The 15,453-nt window shown below is 40.9% G+C and overlaps 1 protein-coding gene across 1 annotated transcript in view; it reads left to right on the top strand.

Annotated features, from left to right (window-relative positions):
* The first annotated feature begins 730 nt into the window (after positions 1-730).
* SELENOI (selenoprotein I) overlaps positions 731-15,453 on the top strand; it is a 309,374-nt gene continuing 294,651 nt past the window's right edge. The window contains exon 1 of the mRNA XM_085613176.1: positions 731-927. Coding sequence (XP_085469302.1) covers positions 868-927 — 60 coding nt within the window. The 5' untranslated portion in view covers positions 731-867. The remainder of the gene's footprint in view (positions 928-15,453) is intronic.

Consider the following 15,453-nt stretch of genomic DNA (forward strand, 5'->3'; position numbering starts at 1 on the left):
ACGTGTGTCTACAACCCCATTACTAAGGTAGTTAAGAAGCTGATTCTGTATTGTGCCAACAGTAACTATCCGTCTGCCAAGTTATCAGTTTGTAAATAAAAATGTCAGATCGTTGAACCCGCTCTGACTCGCCATCGTTATCTAAGCGAATAGAATAGTGTGAATTATTCTATGCCTGACGATAAGATGGTCGACGGTCAGGGCTGTACCCCATCAAACGCACAGAACCGCTGCCATCTTTAAAGCAGGAAGAACCAGCCGCCGTGAGAAGAGAACACATTGTCCGTCAAGCACGACTTGCTGTCTGACTTGATGGTCAATGCCAGTGTATCCTGGCACCGACCATCTAGTGACGCTCCTTGGTTTCAAAACATTAGCGTCTAGTTTAGAGATTAACGACATTTTAAAACCTGAAATACGTTGTTACTAAAAAAATATTTTACGTTTTAATTTTAAATGGTAAAATACGTTTGTTTTTGTCGAAAAGGGCTCTACATATTGTAACGGTAAATTATGCAAATTCATTCAAGGATAACCCGTGCCTTGACGTCTTCCTCGAGAGGTTAAAGAGTGAGTGTAATGTATCCCTCTTCTATACACGCCACTTATATTAAAGTCGCAACTCATAGCTTTAGGGATATTATTGGGGGTTCTATGGTATAGTACTCTGCCTGATGTGGTATGAGTCCACGTTAGCTGGTGCCTTCCTGGCCCATCCACACCGATATGTAGGCGGGGCTTGTGTTGGGCGGCTTACGCCGGCTGTTCGTGCCGGCTCCGACACTGACAGTACTCTTCCATTGACGGTTGCCGCCTGTGCCTCGCGCCCGGTGTGCGTCTCGCGTCCGCTTGCACCGCACCGGAACCATGGCCTCGTGCTACGAGTACGTGACGCCCGAGCAGCTGGCCGGGTTCGACAAGTATAAGGTACGGCGGGTGCAGGGGCGCGCGCCTGCGGGGCGGTAGCTGCTCCGTCCAACCGCTACGGGAGCGGCCGGGGCGTTGTCCACGTGACGGGGAGCAGCCTTCTGTCAGGGGATGCAGCCACTTGCACACGAGATCCATGTACACACAGGACACACATGCAGGGTGCTGAGAACCTGGGCACAGAAACACCATTGATAGGAGATGGGCAGAACATCTACACGTGTCTTAATGGCACACATTCCTCTGCCGGCAAAGGATGGTGCTCAGAGTATGCTTATAATTACCACAAAACACTAAACTGCGTGTTCACAAATGACACATAGGAGTGCCGAGTGCCAGATCACAGGTTAATCTTTGTTACTTGCATAGGTGAGTTTTCACAAATTACACATAGGAGTGCCAGATCACAGGTTAATCTTTGTTACTTGCATAGGTGAGTGGGGACATTTGTATGCACATCAGCGGCCACTGAGTAGAACTTTGACATCTAGGTGGCACTAGATCACACATTGTCAACGGTAGGAGCTTCTTATATTCACAATAATTTCAGACAGGTGGACCTGGACCCTTTGCTGCACGTCCAGGGTTTTAAGTGGGATGTAAAAACTAGTTTTTTTTTTCCAAAGGAGCATGGCCATAATTAAGGGCGCGGCTTAAAACGCCTAAGCTAAAAATCTGCTTAGCATCGTGTGCTGCCCGACTGGTATTTTGCTGTTTCTGTCATTGCATCCAGATATATAATACAAGTAACATTAAAGCTATAACTATCCAGGACTGGATGTTAGTTGCATAAGATAAATAAAAAAAACGATGGCTTTGTTGTATATTATATTGAAAATGCTTCAGTTCTGAAATGATGAGACTGTGAAAGAGCTATAACAAGTGTCTTCGAAGTTACATCAAAGGCAGTGAAGAGTGGTACTGCTGCACAGTAAAGATGATTTTTTTTTTTCACCCTGAGGGTGAGAGCAAAAATTGAGAGTCCGTTGGGGACCAATTCAGCACCTACTTTTTAGAACTGCTGGTGCTGAGCACTGGCAAGCCCCGGCTCACTTAAAGCCTTGCACACGTCATTAACACAAGAGAAGCCAGGTCTCCAGTTAATGTCACTGACAGGTGATGGCTGACTCTGTCACCAGGCCAGAGACTCCATACTAAAGTTGTTTATTTACCGTATTCTGGCAGCTCTATTACTGGGTCTTCTCTAATTAACTGATCCTTCTTCAAAGTTACTCAATTGGAGGGGAATGTGGAAGAAAGCTCTGGGATGGACAATAGTGTCCCTGATGCATGGAGTAATTTGGTAGTCATTCAAGGGGTTGGATATGTCACTGATGGACACCACTTCCCATGCACATACCCTTTATTCACATGGGAAAGGCCAGGCATATTACACCCACATGCCATTGAAAGTGTAATGTGTGGAATCCCTTTATTCATGTCATCCAGTAGTTTAGGACTAGGACTTCTTTTGGACCCAAATGGCACTAACATCTGCCCATACAATTTGTCTACCTCTATGCCAAGACCACACACATTGTACTGATCGGGTATGAGCTGGGAGCCTCAGTTGATATGAAGAGATCCCTAACTGTTCTGTTAGATTGGAAGTAGCCAGATATCACTGAACTGTGGGTGTAAGTTGTTGGTCTCAGATCAAGAGGCAGGGGGGCTTTCCTAGTTGAATCTTAGGTCAATAATATGCACGTGGGCAATTGTTTAAGAGATTGTCTATGTTTATGTAGTTCTGTTTATTTGATGTCACATCGGTCATTAATTGAAGCACGTATATGGCACACCACAGCTGTGTTTGATGTAACTGAACTGTTTAATGGGTCTGGTTTTGTGTATTGTTTTTTGGCAAGTATTGTTGGTGTGGGAACTTTTTTTTATCAGTAGTCTCATGATAGACATGAATTACTTGGCTCAAATTGTGATAATCAGATTCTTTTACCACTGGTGTCCTCAGGCATGCTAATTCTATTGAGCCAAAAAACTGAGCACAAAGGCATATGCCTTTAGCACTTGACTCCCAGGGTAGCAACTTTGAGCAGTTCAAGCTTTACTCAGGGGAGGTAGCGTGGAGTTAGAACTCCAGGGCCATTGAACAACAATCAAATCAGTCTTCTGCAAGTGCTTTAAATTTAGAAGAAAACATACTTTACTTTTTCATACAGCACAATACTATACATGTTATCAGATGACAACAACTACTAAAGGTTCTTGGACGGCTGTGCAGCAGTTTTTAGTGGGCCAGTTCTCACTGGTATTCTTTGTATAAGACAAAAATGATCTCTGAGGGATTTGTCCATGGAGTTCTATGATGGCTTTATCCGTTTCCAGTACATGGGCCCCCCCCACCCAATCTACTTCCTGGTAGGTAGGTTCCCTCGCCTGTGTGCACAATACCTTCCGAGCTGTGCTCAATATTTTCGTTGGCAGGCTGATTGCTGGGAGCAGTGCCGCTGGGGGTGGGGTACATCCTCATTGGCCCATGAAGCAAAGACGTCCAGGCTCCTGCCAAAACCCAGCAAACGTGGTTGCTCTTAGGTATGAGAGCGCCATCACTCATTCATTGGCTCGGGTAAACAGCGTCAGCAGCAATTGATAGTAGGTTTCACTGGTGTTGCCGTGCTTGCGGCCCTCAGGATCTAGTTGCTTGGGCATTTCCTTAGCCTCTGTCACACAATATTCCACCCAAACAAGTTCACCTTGGGTCACAGTTGTTAATACTTCTTGTTGGTGCAGTGTCCTCTATTGATGGCGATTTTCTCTTGGCACTTTGTACATTTCTTCGTAGTTTACAGATGGTCAACATTTTATTGCCCTGCTGCTTCTGGACGCTGTATGGTTGTGAAGAATTTTCAAAACCCCCTCATGCTCAGATGTTGATGCAGCTGCCAGTACTCTGGTGGAAACCTAAAGGCCCTTGAAATTGGTGTTCCCTGAGCTCTGTTGCAGCACTTCTCTTTCAGAGTAGCCTCTTCTCGTGTAAGAGCACCTCCTGGGCACTCGGCTCTCTCCCTTGAAGCAGGCTCCAGACAGCACTGCCTGCCAGTCTGGGTGAATTTCCACAGGTTACTTCTCCTCATTCTGGTAGGGGAAGATGGCGGTAGTTACCCTAGTCCTTGAGCTTAAGGTTTCTCGTTTACCACTAGTGTGAAGACCCTGGATTCAGTAAAAATAAATATTGGCACACTGACTTTAGGTTTCTGTCCCATCCTCGTACCATGTTTGCAAACAGGGTTTGTGGATTTCAGTGTTCCACTCTGAGACTGTTTTCAGGTAGTTTCTCCTTTTGCTTATTTCTCTTAGACACATCCAGCCATAGCCTGTGCCTGCAGGGATTAGTGGGAAGGTGGAGTGGAGACGAAGTCTCCTTTCAGGAGAGACCCACAACAAGGGAACAAAGACAAGGGAGGTGTCCTGATCACTCACTACCTGTTAACCTGTGGGGAGGAGGGCAGAGTTCCTGAGAACAATGGCCAAGGAAATGGCAGGTTGAAGCTACCTCCTTTCAAATGTGCACTCTGTCTTTTCTTTTATAATCCTCAGTCTGACTTTCTGCAAATGATTCCTGGAATGTCCTCAGTAGAACCCTGTAATTATCATTTGTTTTCCCGGTTCTCCTTCCTATCATCTGTCTTAGGTATCACTAAAATGAGGCAAATATAAAACAGATCCCAGTGTAGTTAAAGTCATATGTGCTCTGCATGCTTCCTCTACATATACAAGTAATGCAAACACAGGCCACATCCATGCTCCATGTGGATGGGCAAAGGTCGGGGTTGCAGGGAACAAACCAACACATTAACAAATATATACTTTCAGATCCAATTGGCCCTGTGAAACTCAACCTTAGAAGTTACAAAATGATCGCAAGATTCTTAGGGAGCAACATCAACAAAGTAATGAAAGTCTTAAAGCTTTTGCAGACATTCAAATTTATGTATTCTTCAAGTGTAACTATACAACTTACAGTTGTTTGATACACAAATTCAAACAGTTTTTCCCCCACAAAGACTCCCTTAATGTTTAACACCATTTAATACATATCCTGTGCACATTGTCACATTCTGCAAGACTTTGAAATCCCTCAGTCGAAAAATGTTAGGATCCCACAGCCGACTCGTGTTTTCCATGTGTACTCATCTTCAGGGCTTAAGTGTGATTCTCACTAATTGGAGGAAAATGAATAGAATTTCACAAACAAAAACAGAAAGTAAAAAGACAACATCACACGATAAGTCAAAAGCAAAAAAAAGAAAAACAAAAAGGAAAAAAAGAATATTAATATTCAAAAGCATATTAAATATATATTAAAGTGCACATTGAATTAGGATACATAAACTATTGTTTCTTATTGGCTAACTGTAATTATTAAAAATAAACAATCTAATAACCACCATGTTTAACAAAAAATTACAACTGAAGAGACCGACTCAGTTTCCTCAGATTGTTTAATGATACGCAGGATGTTAGAACTGTCAACTATAACTTAAATAGAGAACTGTTGACTTTAGTTTCATGCAACTTATGAAGATAGAATACAAACCTGACATGCCACTTTTAATTTCAGGTTATTCTAGAATCTGCTAGTTGCTCAATCAATTATAGGTTATTGATTCAAAAACATATATCACTGTAGCACCGTAGGATTCCTTACTTCAGAAGTGAGTAATCCTCACCCAGAACCTACGATGTAAGTTGACATTGTTATTTATTTACAACTTCCATTTACAATTCTAAATAAATTGTTGAACGTCATTCACCATTATATTAGGATCAAACTACTTCATACCTTTCACTCTTATGTCCACCCATAAAAGATGTTCTAAGCATCAATATCGACACAGGGTCACGCAGTTGGACAGGCTCCAAATGTATATACAAATTCAGTGTGTTACCTCTAACCTTTCCTGAATTAAAACAGTCACAGACCATAGTCGAATATCATGATACGAAGTCTTGATGAGTCCTGACTAAATCTTAAGGTTTATTGGGTATCTCCAAAGACAAATTATCTTTATTCAGATTGCTCCCAATCATAAAAGAGTTTAATTCCCGGATTGAAAAAGAAAATCCGTGCAGATAATCCGTACTTCTTCACAAACAGCCTCCCAGAATGAAACATATCCGTATTAAACAAAAAAACGAATTTACCGCAATGATTATTCTTGGTGTTTGACTATGCCCTGTAACTCCTGTTTTAATTCAGGAATAGTTTAAGAAAAACATTGTGACAGTGATCTAAATAAAACACACATCTAAAACTCAAACTTAATGACTGAAAAATAAATAAATTTGCTTTTCATTGCCTTAAGCTTTATTCAACCCTGCAGCTTAACTGATCCACAACTGCCTCAATTGGAGTGGCTATGGCTTTACCCAACTCCATCAAATCCCGTGAAGGAGTCTACCACACAGAATGGCCCAGTACCACCAAATGTCACCAGATGCCCCATGGTTGGGTTCTATGACATTACAGGCAAACTGTGAATTTTAACCAATACAAGCACCAAAACCCGACCCAACTGCTGTTCCCTCACCTGAAAGAGCTATCTATTGTAACTAGGTGAAAGACATTTGCAAGTAAATAAATGTATATTTAACATTAAATCTTCACAAAGATAGCGGATTCTGTGTATCTGTATGCTCAGTGATGTGAAAAAGGTAAGCACGCTCTTAAAATTCTATAGCTTTACATCTCAAGGCACATTTAACCTTCACTTAGCTCTTATCAAAGCTTACAGAGGATACATCTAACCTCATGTAACAAACACAAATTTCACTCTGTCATTATTATTATTTTTTTTTTTAACTGGCCAACATTCAATAACCTTGTGCAAAAAAGTAAATGCAGCCTGTAAATCAATAAAATGCAACATCTAGATTATGCAACATATTCTGCTGCGTAATCATTTTACTGTTTAGCATACACTGCCACAAAAAAAGGTTCCAGTTGTCAGTAGAGAGAAAGACTGTCAACAGAACCTATTCAAAATGAATTCACTAATATTTAATAATTTTATCTTTTTTGCAAGTCCCATAGGTTGTCATTTTTTCATTTAAGAGCAAAAAAGATTTGAGTAAAACTTATAATATAGGGCTCGGCAGAAAACTGACCATGTGAACACTTTTTGTAATACAGTTTGTGCCTCATTTGTTTGGTGGTTTCCAATTATCCATCAGCAGCTCAAGAAGTCTATCCGGATGTTGGTACATAATATGATTATATCTTACTTTACCTAGTACAGATAGTTACTGAGGTTGGGAGGAAAATACTACACTGGCTTTCGAACCACACCTCACCTGAAGTATTCTACTCAATTAGGTGTCTGCCCAGGAGTCGGCCCCAAAACAATTTGGTAAGAGTGTTGGATGACCTAAAAAAGCCTTGACTCTTTATGCCTGGTTAAACTCATCCTCTTGGAACTTCCTGCAACCTTTGATATAATAGGCCATGCCATTGTAATCCACCATCTGGCAGAGATTGGATTTTAGGGTCCTGTTTTGTACTGGTTCTCATGCTTCCTGTTTGGGTGTAGTCATTCTCTTGCTGCCTACCTTCACCTGTCTTGCATGGAGTTCAACAGGGGTCTTTCTTGTCCCTAGTTATATTCAACATATTCATGCAAACACCTGTATTTCAAGATATTTCACTTTGGAGAAATCTTCTTGTGCGCATGATACAGAGCAGATCCTGTGCCTTAATCTCAAGTCCCTTTTCTCTGCCATCCAGGCCTAAAATAGTAGAATTATGTTGAAGCTTATTCTCAGATTCGACTTGCCTTTGGTGAATGCATGTTCAATCTGTCGTCACACCCTGGCAAGCTTTTATACGGAAGAATTAGATTGATCTGCAAATGACCCTCCCTTAGGCTTTGAAAATTCCACATGGCTCATTCAGATGTCTCTCACTGAGGATCTTCGAAAGCAAGTCAGCAAAAAATGATACCCTAACATTACAATCTAAGTCTCTCGACCGGTTTGCACTAGTGTCTTATGGTGAGCTGAACTCTCAACCCTGCCTGATGCTCTTTTTGACAAAACTCTACGAACTAAGTTCCTAAGATCACGGATGGGGGTAAGGGAGTAGCTTAAAGATGGATATTCACACAAGCAGACGCTGCTTGTCGCTTCTGCCTGTGCCAGAAGGAATCACTGGCACAAATACTGTGCACATGCCCCGGTTTTGAGTAGAAAGGCCATTTGGGCTAAAGCAATTATTTCGAGAATTGAATATTTGTCTATGTCAGGAGGCAATTGAACACTGTTTTCAGGATGGGTACTGCAGGCTCACCGCGTCATTTGTTAAGTTCACGGGAAGATTGGCTGCTGGAACCGCTTCATTGGTGAACTCTAGGATCTCCTCAGGCGCAGTACATCGGTGACTTTTCCCACCACACTCTTGGCACTTGCATTTTTGTCTATCTTGTGGACTTTTATCCTTCTAAGTTTAAAGATTTGAGGTATGCTGTTGGTCCTATATGAGCATCTTTCTGTGATATACGTAATGCTTGTGTTTTACAAAACTTAGAATTGTTTTAATTAACCATTAACTAAAGATATTTATAAATACACACATTTGAAGTTTATTGCTAGCAAGAGGCTTGTGTTGATCCTTTGCCAGGACAGCCTGTGGAACGCCTTTTTTTGGCTCCCTGCTGTGGAGCTGCACCCTTCAGAGTGCTAATGTCAAACACCTAGGATTCTGGATTGACAAAAAGCTGCGTTTTGTGTAATTGTTTAACTCACTGGTGTTATTCCATGAGGATGTTGGGAAAGCTTCTTCTCTTCGTACTTTACTATCTGGGAGCCCTAGTTTTGCAGCAAGATTCTTCTAAACTGAACCATGCCACCCTCTAATCTTTAGGGCTTTTTTTCTTGGACTATTTAGAAGCTAGTTTGCCCAAAACATTGCGATTAGACATGTTTTCAGCTTACATAGCTCTGAAGCTAGGCACAGTCGCGATTGGCTCCTCACTGGAAGGCTCTTTTATTATTAACTGTACCATTGTAGTCACAGGAGACAGAGCTGGTAGGCCCCACCTCATTGCTGCGTTGAAAAACACTTCTCTCTATCCAGTAACCTGGCTCAGATTTGCATGGCTTGGAGGAAGGCGCTTGAGAATGGTTCCCTACCCCGCAGTCTTCGCATAGGGCACTTAGGGCTCAATTGTTTTCCTTAGTGATACGTTAGGAAGTAGGTCATTCCCTATAAGTTTATCACTCACTTGTTTACTTACTCAAAGTACTTGAAGTTATGCAAACAGCAGTGTGGGCAATAGGGGCTGCACTAGTGTATTTAATTATCATATATGTATAGTAGAGATGCTCAACTTCCCGTGACCCCACCCGCTAAGAAGTCACAACTATATAAGAGAAAAGACTTTCTCTCAAAGTAATTAGGTTCTGAAAAGGAGCATACAATTGAACGTAATACCTTCATTAATTATGCACAAGCATGTAATTAAACTATTTTTCCAAATTATACAAAATGTTATGGGATCCACAAAATACATGCAAAAATAGAGTGCAAGGAGTCTTAAGTTTTCTTATTTTCAATTATTCTTTCTTTGTACTTCAACGCATCAGCCCAGCCAACGCGTTTCGTCCAACATGGACTTCATCAGGGTTGGAATTGTCTTTGTGAAGATCACCAAGATGTTTCTCTATTATAACCACCATAGCATCTGCTGGATAAAGACATTGAAGGAATTAATGCCTTCGATTCATATTGAGATTATCGTATTGATGCTTAATTTATTGCCAGATGTAGTGTCAATGCGCTGGTGACCACCGTCGCGTCCGCTCAATAAAGTCTTAATAGGATAATTGCCTTAGATCATTGCTAGCATGTTATCCGCTCAGGTATGTGAGGCCGCCTGTCTATCCGTTGAGCTCAATATCTGGCAATAAATTAAGCTTCTGGGTGATCATCAATTTGATAATCTCAATATGAATCGAAGGCATTAATTCCTTCAAAGTCTTTATCTAACAGACACTACAGTGGTTATAATAGAGAAACATCTTGGTGATCTTCAAAAAGACAATTCCACCCTGATGAAGTTCATGTTGGATGAAACGCCTTGGCTGGGCTGATGCATTTGACTACAAATAAAGAATAATTGAAAATAAGAAATCTCAAGACTCCTTGCACTCCATTTTTGCATGTATTTTGTGGATCCCTTAACATTTGGTATAATTTAGAAAAAAAAAGATGTTTATACATGCTTGTGCATAATTAACAAATGTATTACGTTCAATTGTATGCTCCTTTTCAGAACCTACTTACTCAAAATATTGGTCCTTTATAGCACACAATATTAATGGCTGTAAGTGTTTTAATAATAGGTGGTGTTATTACCCATGTCCATAGAACTCCACTTTATCTATGAAGGAGGAGAGGTGACTGGATTTCCTAAAAGTCAATCCTGTAAGTAATGTAAGCACTTCATTCGTTAATCCACTGCGCTATCTCATTGGGCTGATGGCGAGTCCTTTTATTGAGTTTATGGCACATCACTGCCTCACACTCTTCTGTTTCTGCCCCTACAACCACTGCACTCATTCAGTTACTCACTTCAAACTCGTTTTGAAATGGTCAATCAGCAACACCGCACCCACGTTTTGTCGTTATTTTGGATCTGTGAGCACCTATTAAGGAACACCTCACCTTTATCATACGGGCACTTTTTTTTGTTAACATTTGCAGCATGGTCCTCTTTGATCAGAGCTAGTTTTTCTAACTGAAACTGAATATCAGTAGAGAACTTTGTCTGCGAAAGGGCACAGGGCGCCACATCAAGGTTCAGCTGCACGGTCCTTAGTGCTCTGGGCTCCACATAGATATCTGAAGTGTCGCGCTGAGACCGAAAGCGATTTTTGTATGTGTTTGTTCATTAACCAGGCTCGAAGAAGGTAGGCTCATCCTGAAGTCCCTGGCAGAACTTCAGTGACAATAATTATCTGTCCAATGTAAGCTTTGAAACATATATTCTCTGGAGTGAAACTTTGGTGTGAGCTGAGCAACCGGAACGTTTCCTGGTCAGTTTTAAGGTCCATCTTCCCACATTTATTGATGTGGACACGTAGGGAAAATGTCCTGTCTGGAGACAGTAATTAGCTGGCAAGGGGTAAGTGTATGATTGTTCTAAATTGCATTGCAATGCACAATAAGTAACTAACATGGAGGCTATCTAAAGGGCAGGGTACAAACTCTTAGCGCTCCCTCAGACAGAGCCACTCGAATTACCCAATGCTGTGTCTTTGTGTTATCCCACATTATGGGCTTATCACTTTTGCTACATAATCCAACATCTCCTGCATACTTTTCAGAATTCCACTAAAGACAACTTGTTTCCAGATCTCACCGGCCACAAATCACAAAAAATTATCACACTGGCTACAACGAAGCGGCAGACTGTAAAAGTTAAGTGGTCCTTAAGTGAGTGAATGCTGAATTCAGGTACAAAGCAGGTACCAAAGAGCCTACATTTTTCTCAGATTATTTTAACGTCCCCTCCTGGTGAACTGAATAAAGAGATTTGTCTGCAGAGTTCAAGCAGTCCTTACAGGTGCAATTTTAATATTCCTAATGAGATTCTAATTCTACATACTACACTTGTAATGTAGATTACTGTTTTCATTGAGGTAGGTGCTTCCAGAGGCCCTATGATGTGCACACGGAGTAAGCAAAATAGAAACCAATTATAAAACAAAAGCAGGACATGGAAAATAAATTGGGCACAGCATTTAGTGCAAGTAGAATGTAGATGTAGGCTTGTTTTCTGCTCATTGTAACATTGAACGTTTTGTTTTTCTATTGAATTGTTTAAAATAATTTTTCACTTGACCATACAAATGGAGCAGAAGCCATAAGTGTGGTGACGGGTGGAAGGGATGGGGGTTGTTCGATTGCCGTGAGGTGTAATTGAGCATGTGGTGGTTATTCCATTATGGTACTGTATCGAGGGAGCGTGTAGTAGAGTGAGTAAGATGGGTTGAAAGACAAGAATTGGTAAGGAAGTAGGTCTGGATTTAAAGGAACGTTGTATGGTAATGTGAAGCATTACAAGTTAATAACATATGAATGAATATGTATCTCTGTGAAAGCAAAGAACTGTAGAATAATAGTGGTGCAGGTTAAAAGGTCAGGTGACAGTTGCTCTTTTAAGACAGACCTACAAATCTATGTAAGTTAATGACTGCCCTCCCATCTGTGCTGCTGCCAGAGAAAGAGCAACACCATAAATGATCTAGTTATCTTAAGACACTTTACCATGTGTATGCCTGCATGAAAGTTCATCCTCGGGCTGCATGAGAAATAATCAAAATCATGACAGCTTTCCGGAGGGGAAGCACTTTTTTGTGAAAGCACACAACTTCTGCCCAATCAAAACATGTACTCCTGACTCCCAACAAGTGTGCGGAGCCAGAGCCTGTCTATAGTGATAGTCTCATTGTTCTGTGACAGCTGCCCTGTCAAACCAAGCCATAGAAACGAGGAGAGTTCCATTTTGTGATGTAGTTGGTGTTGGCACTTGATGTCTTCAGCTTCATGTTTGTCGCTTTTTTTCCTTTCTGAACATGATGCAGTTGTTTTGGAACATCTGTCAGTTGTGTACATGTAATCTCCAAATTCAAATCTGTTAGCTTGTTGTCAGAAATCTCGTTATCCTTTCTTGGAACATAACTGTATTCCACCGGGTGGGTGACTGTGTGGATCAGGAGATTTCCAACAGGCCGCTATTTTCTGTATCGCAATTCCTAATACAACATCAAAAAGTTCAACTATTGTCCTGGGTATAGGCAGATTAGCCTGATGTTCTGAATGAACCAATATTGGCAAAGCCAGTAGGTCTTGTCTTTGAAACCTTTTGGCTTTGCCAATGTTTTCCCCTAGATAGATGTGTGCATGCACATCGGCCATCTTTGAATGCGTTTTATTGAAGCCTTAGTAAAATTGTTCAATGATGCCCACTGTGTTCATGTGCGCATGTGCAGCCTCCTTGGAATGCTTTAAGAGAGTTAAGTCACATTTGCTTCTTATTAATCTACCTACCTATTTATTGTAAAATGCGACGGAAGTCATTGTTTTCATGATGAGATTTTATGTAAAAGTTTTAATAAAAAATTACAACACAAAAAAATAAATAACAGTTTAAGATGGCTCTATGCTGATGCAGATGTGAGCGGTGCTTATTGTGTGACTGGGCTGGGGGCGAGCGGATGCTGGGGGTTAGTATTTAACAAATAGAGGAGAGTGAGGGTATGAGGGAGGAGAAGGAGAGGGTGAAAAAATAATCAATCCTATGAATTGCAATGCATGGTTTGACGTCTATAGTTGGATGATATCATTCAGTCAAAAAAAGACAGTGAGACAGTAATACTCCTGGGCAAGACAAATAAAAGAATAGCTAAAAAAACATTGAATCAGTAACGGGGAAGTGAGACAAAAACAGCCTATTATAAATAAGGGGCTGGCCCAAAGCCCACTTGAAGTACTGTATTGGTCACAATAGGTCTTCGACAATAGCAGCTAAAACTCTGGATGCGAAATATAAAAAGCTGCTTAGTGCCTTGGTCGTAATCGGTGATGTTGATGTGAATGATTTCCATTGAAACACTGTTCCAATAAGAGTGTAACAATCAGCACTGATTATAGTCTTTTATCAGGCCTTTGATATATTTTCACAATTGCCACAGTAGCTGGAGTACAGTAAGAGTGAGATGGAGAGGATGAAGGACTTTTTTTGGAGTAGAAATGTCAAGAATTGGCAGCTGTTTCTGACATTTCCCTTTGATTCTGTTTTAATAGGGTATGTTGAGGACCTCAGCCACGGGTTGATTGCACCTTTTTATGCTGTGGCGCGTGATCCTGTTCCTAATGCAGAATATTTCGTATGACTCCGGTGCATTCTCGGGTGGCTTGATTCACTCGTGTTAGGCTGTAGCAGTGGCTTTTGGTGAAGATCGAGAGGTGATCACTTTGAATTGTGACTACAGTTGTGTGAATAGTTTCTCTTCTGTGTGTGTGTGTGTGTGTGTGTTAAACATGGTATGTTTTATAGAAGAAATGTTACTGTAGGAGTTAGCTGTTTTTATGCTTCCATGCAAAACAAAATCATTACTTGTTGATAAATATCTTTAGTCGGGGATGTTGAATGAATATAGTTCTATAGATCGGGATCCATTTTGTATTGATGAGTGCTAAAATATCAAAATATTGCAATAAGGCCACGATTGTGCTGCATAATGCAACATATTTTGCCTTCCTTGCTACATAATTAGATCCTTAGTTGCTGCATATTATCAGTGAGCCTTACTATAGATTTATGTTATATTTTAACCACATAGTTTATTGCTCTTTACATACAGACACTCGCTGTGTCCGAGTACTAACCGTTTATTCTAAACCGATGACACAACCATGTTGATAATTTTCCTACCTCCATTGTCAAATTGAGACATTTATTTTAACACGCATACATTGTTTTTTAAGAACTATGCATCTGTAAGAGTGCTCGTACATTATTTTGCACAGCATATATATGTCGTTTTACAATGCACAATAGCTACATCACTTGTAATTCATGAAGGGTTGGCCATCAACTGATACATCTTCCTGCATTCTGTGACTACTAAGAGAACATTACAGTTGTCCTTTAGTTAAGTTTCGTATCTACTGTCTTTATTTGAAGTAGCCACAGTGTTCTTCTGTGTGTTATTAAAGGCGTTCAAGTTACTAAACTTGTAATAGCTGCTTTTGATTCAAGACTTGGTATGACAACAAGTGTAGCACAGTAGCACCATTTGGTGATCAAGTTGAGTTAAGCGGTTTCGCTTGAGAAAATGGTTAAAACAGGTGTGTTCCCCCCCAACCTCACCTTTATTATTAAAGGCGGGACAGATATTGGTATCAGTAACCTCATTAATCAATTTTTTTTTTTTACCGCTATCCATCCGTAGACATTGTGCTACTGTGAAATTGAACAGTGTCTTGTGTGATGAGCATATATTTCAGTCCTCATGCATCAGTTTAGGGAAATATCTTCTTAGCAATGGAATTATCTATGCATGAAATTTTAGTTGAGCAGACTATATCCGTGATCTCATTTTGGTTGTAGTTGACTTTGCTTCAAAGTAAATGTGGTAGTATGACTCGTCTCAATGGCCTCCTGGTTGTCAAGCCTTAATATTGGAGTATTATTTAGAGAAATGCTCGGAAATCGTCCCTGCAGTGGGCTAGTTCTCCATCTAATCTCAGGTCAGGGGGGAATGAACTCAAGATTTCGGGCACGTTTCTCTGGATTGTTGTCTTCTGGCCCTTGTGACTCCTTCTGACTCATGTGGAGAATTCCTTTACTGTGGAGGCAGTGGGAAGCAGCCGTTAGAGATGACCCCTTTCTTTGCAGATAGCTCACAGTGATGCTAGCTGGATTAAGATGGTCAGTGCCGAACAAGTATCCAGTGTCTCTACCCCTACTCTCGTGGAAATGAAAAGGAGCTGCCACACTAGTG

This window comes from Triturus cristatus, chromosome 6 (assembly GCF_964204655.1).
Source record: "Triturus cristatus chromosome 6, aTriCri1.1, whole genome shotgun sequence".
Classification (NCBI taxonomy): domain Eukaryota; kingdom Metazoa; phylum Chordata; class Amphibia; order Caudata; family Salamandridae; genus Triturus; species Triturus cristatus.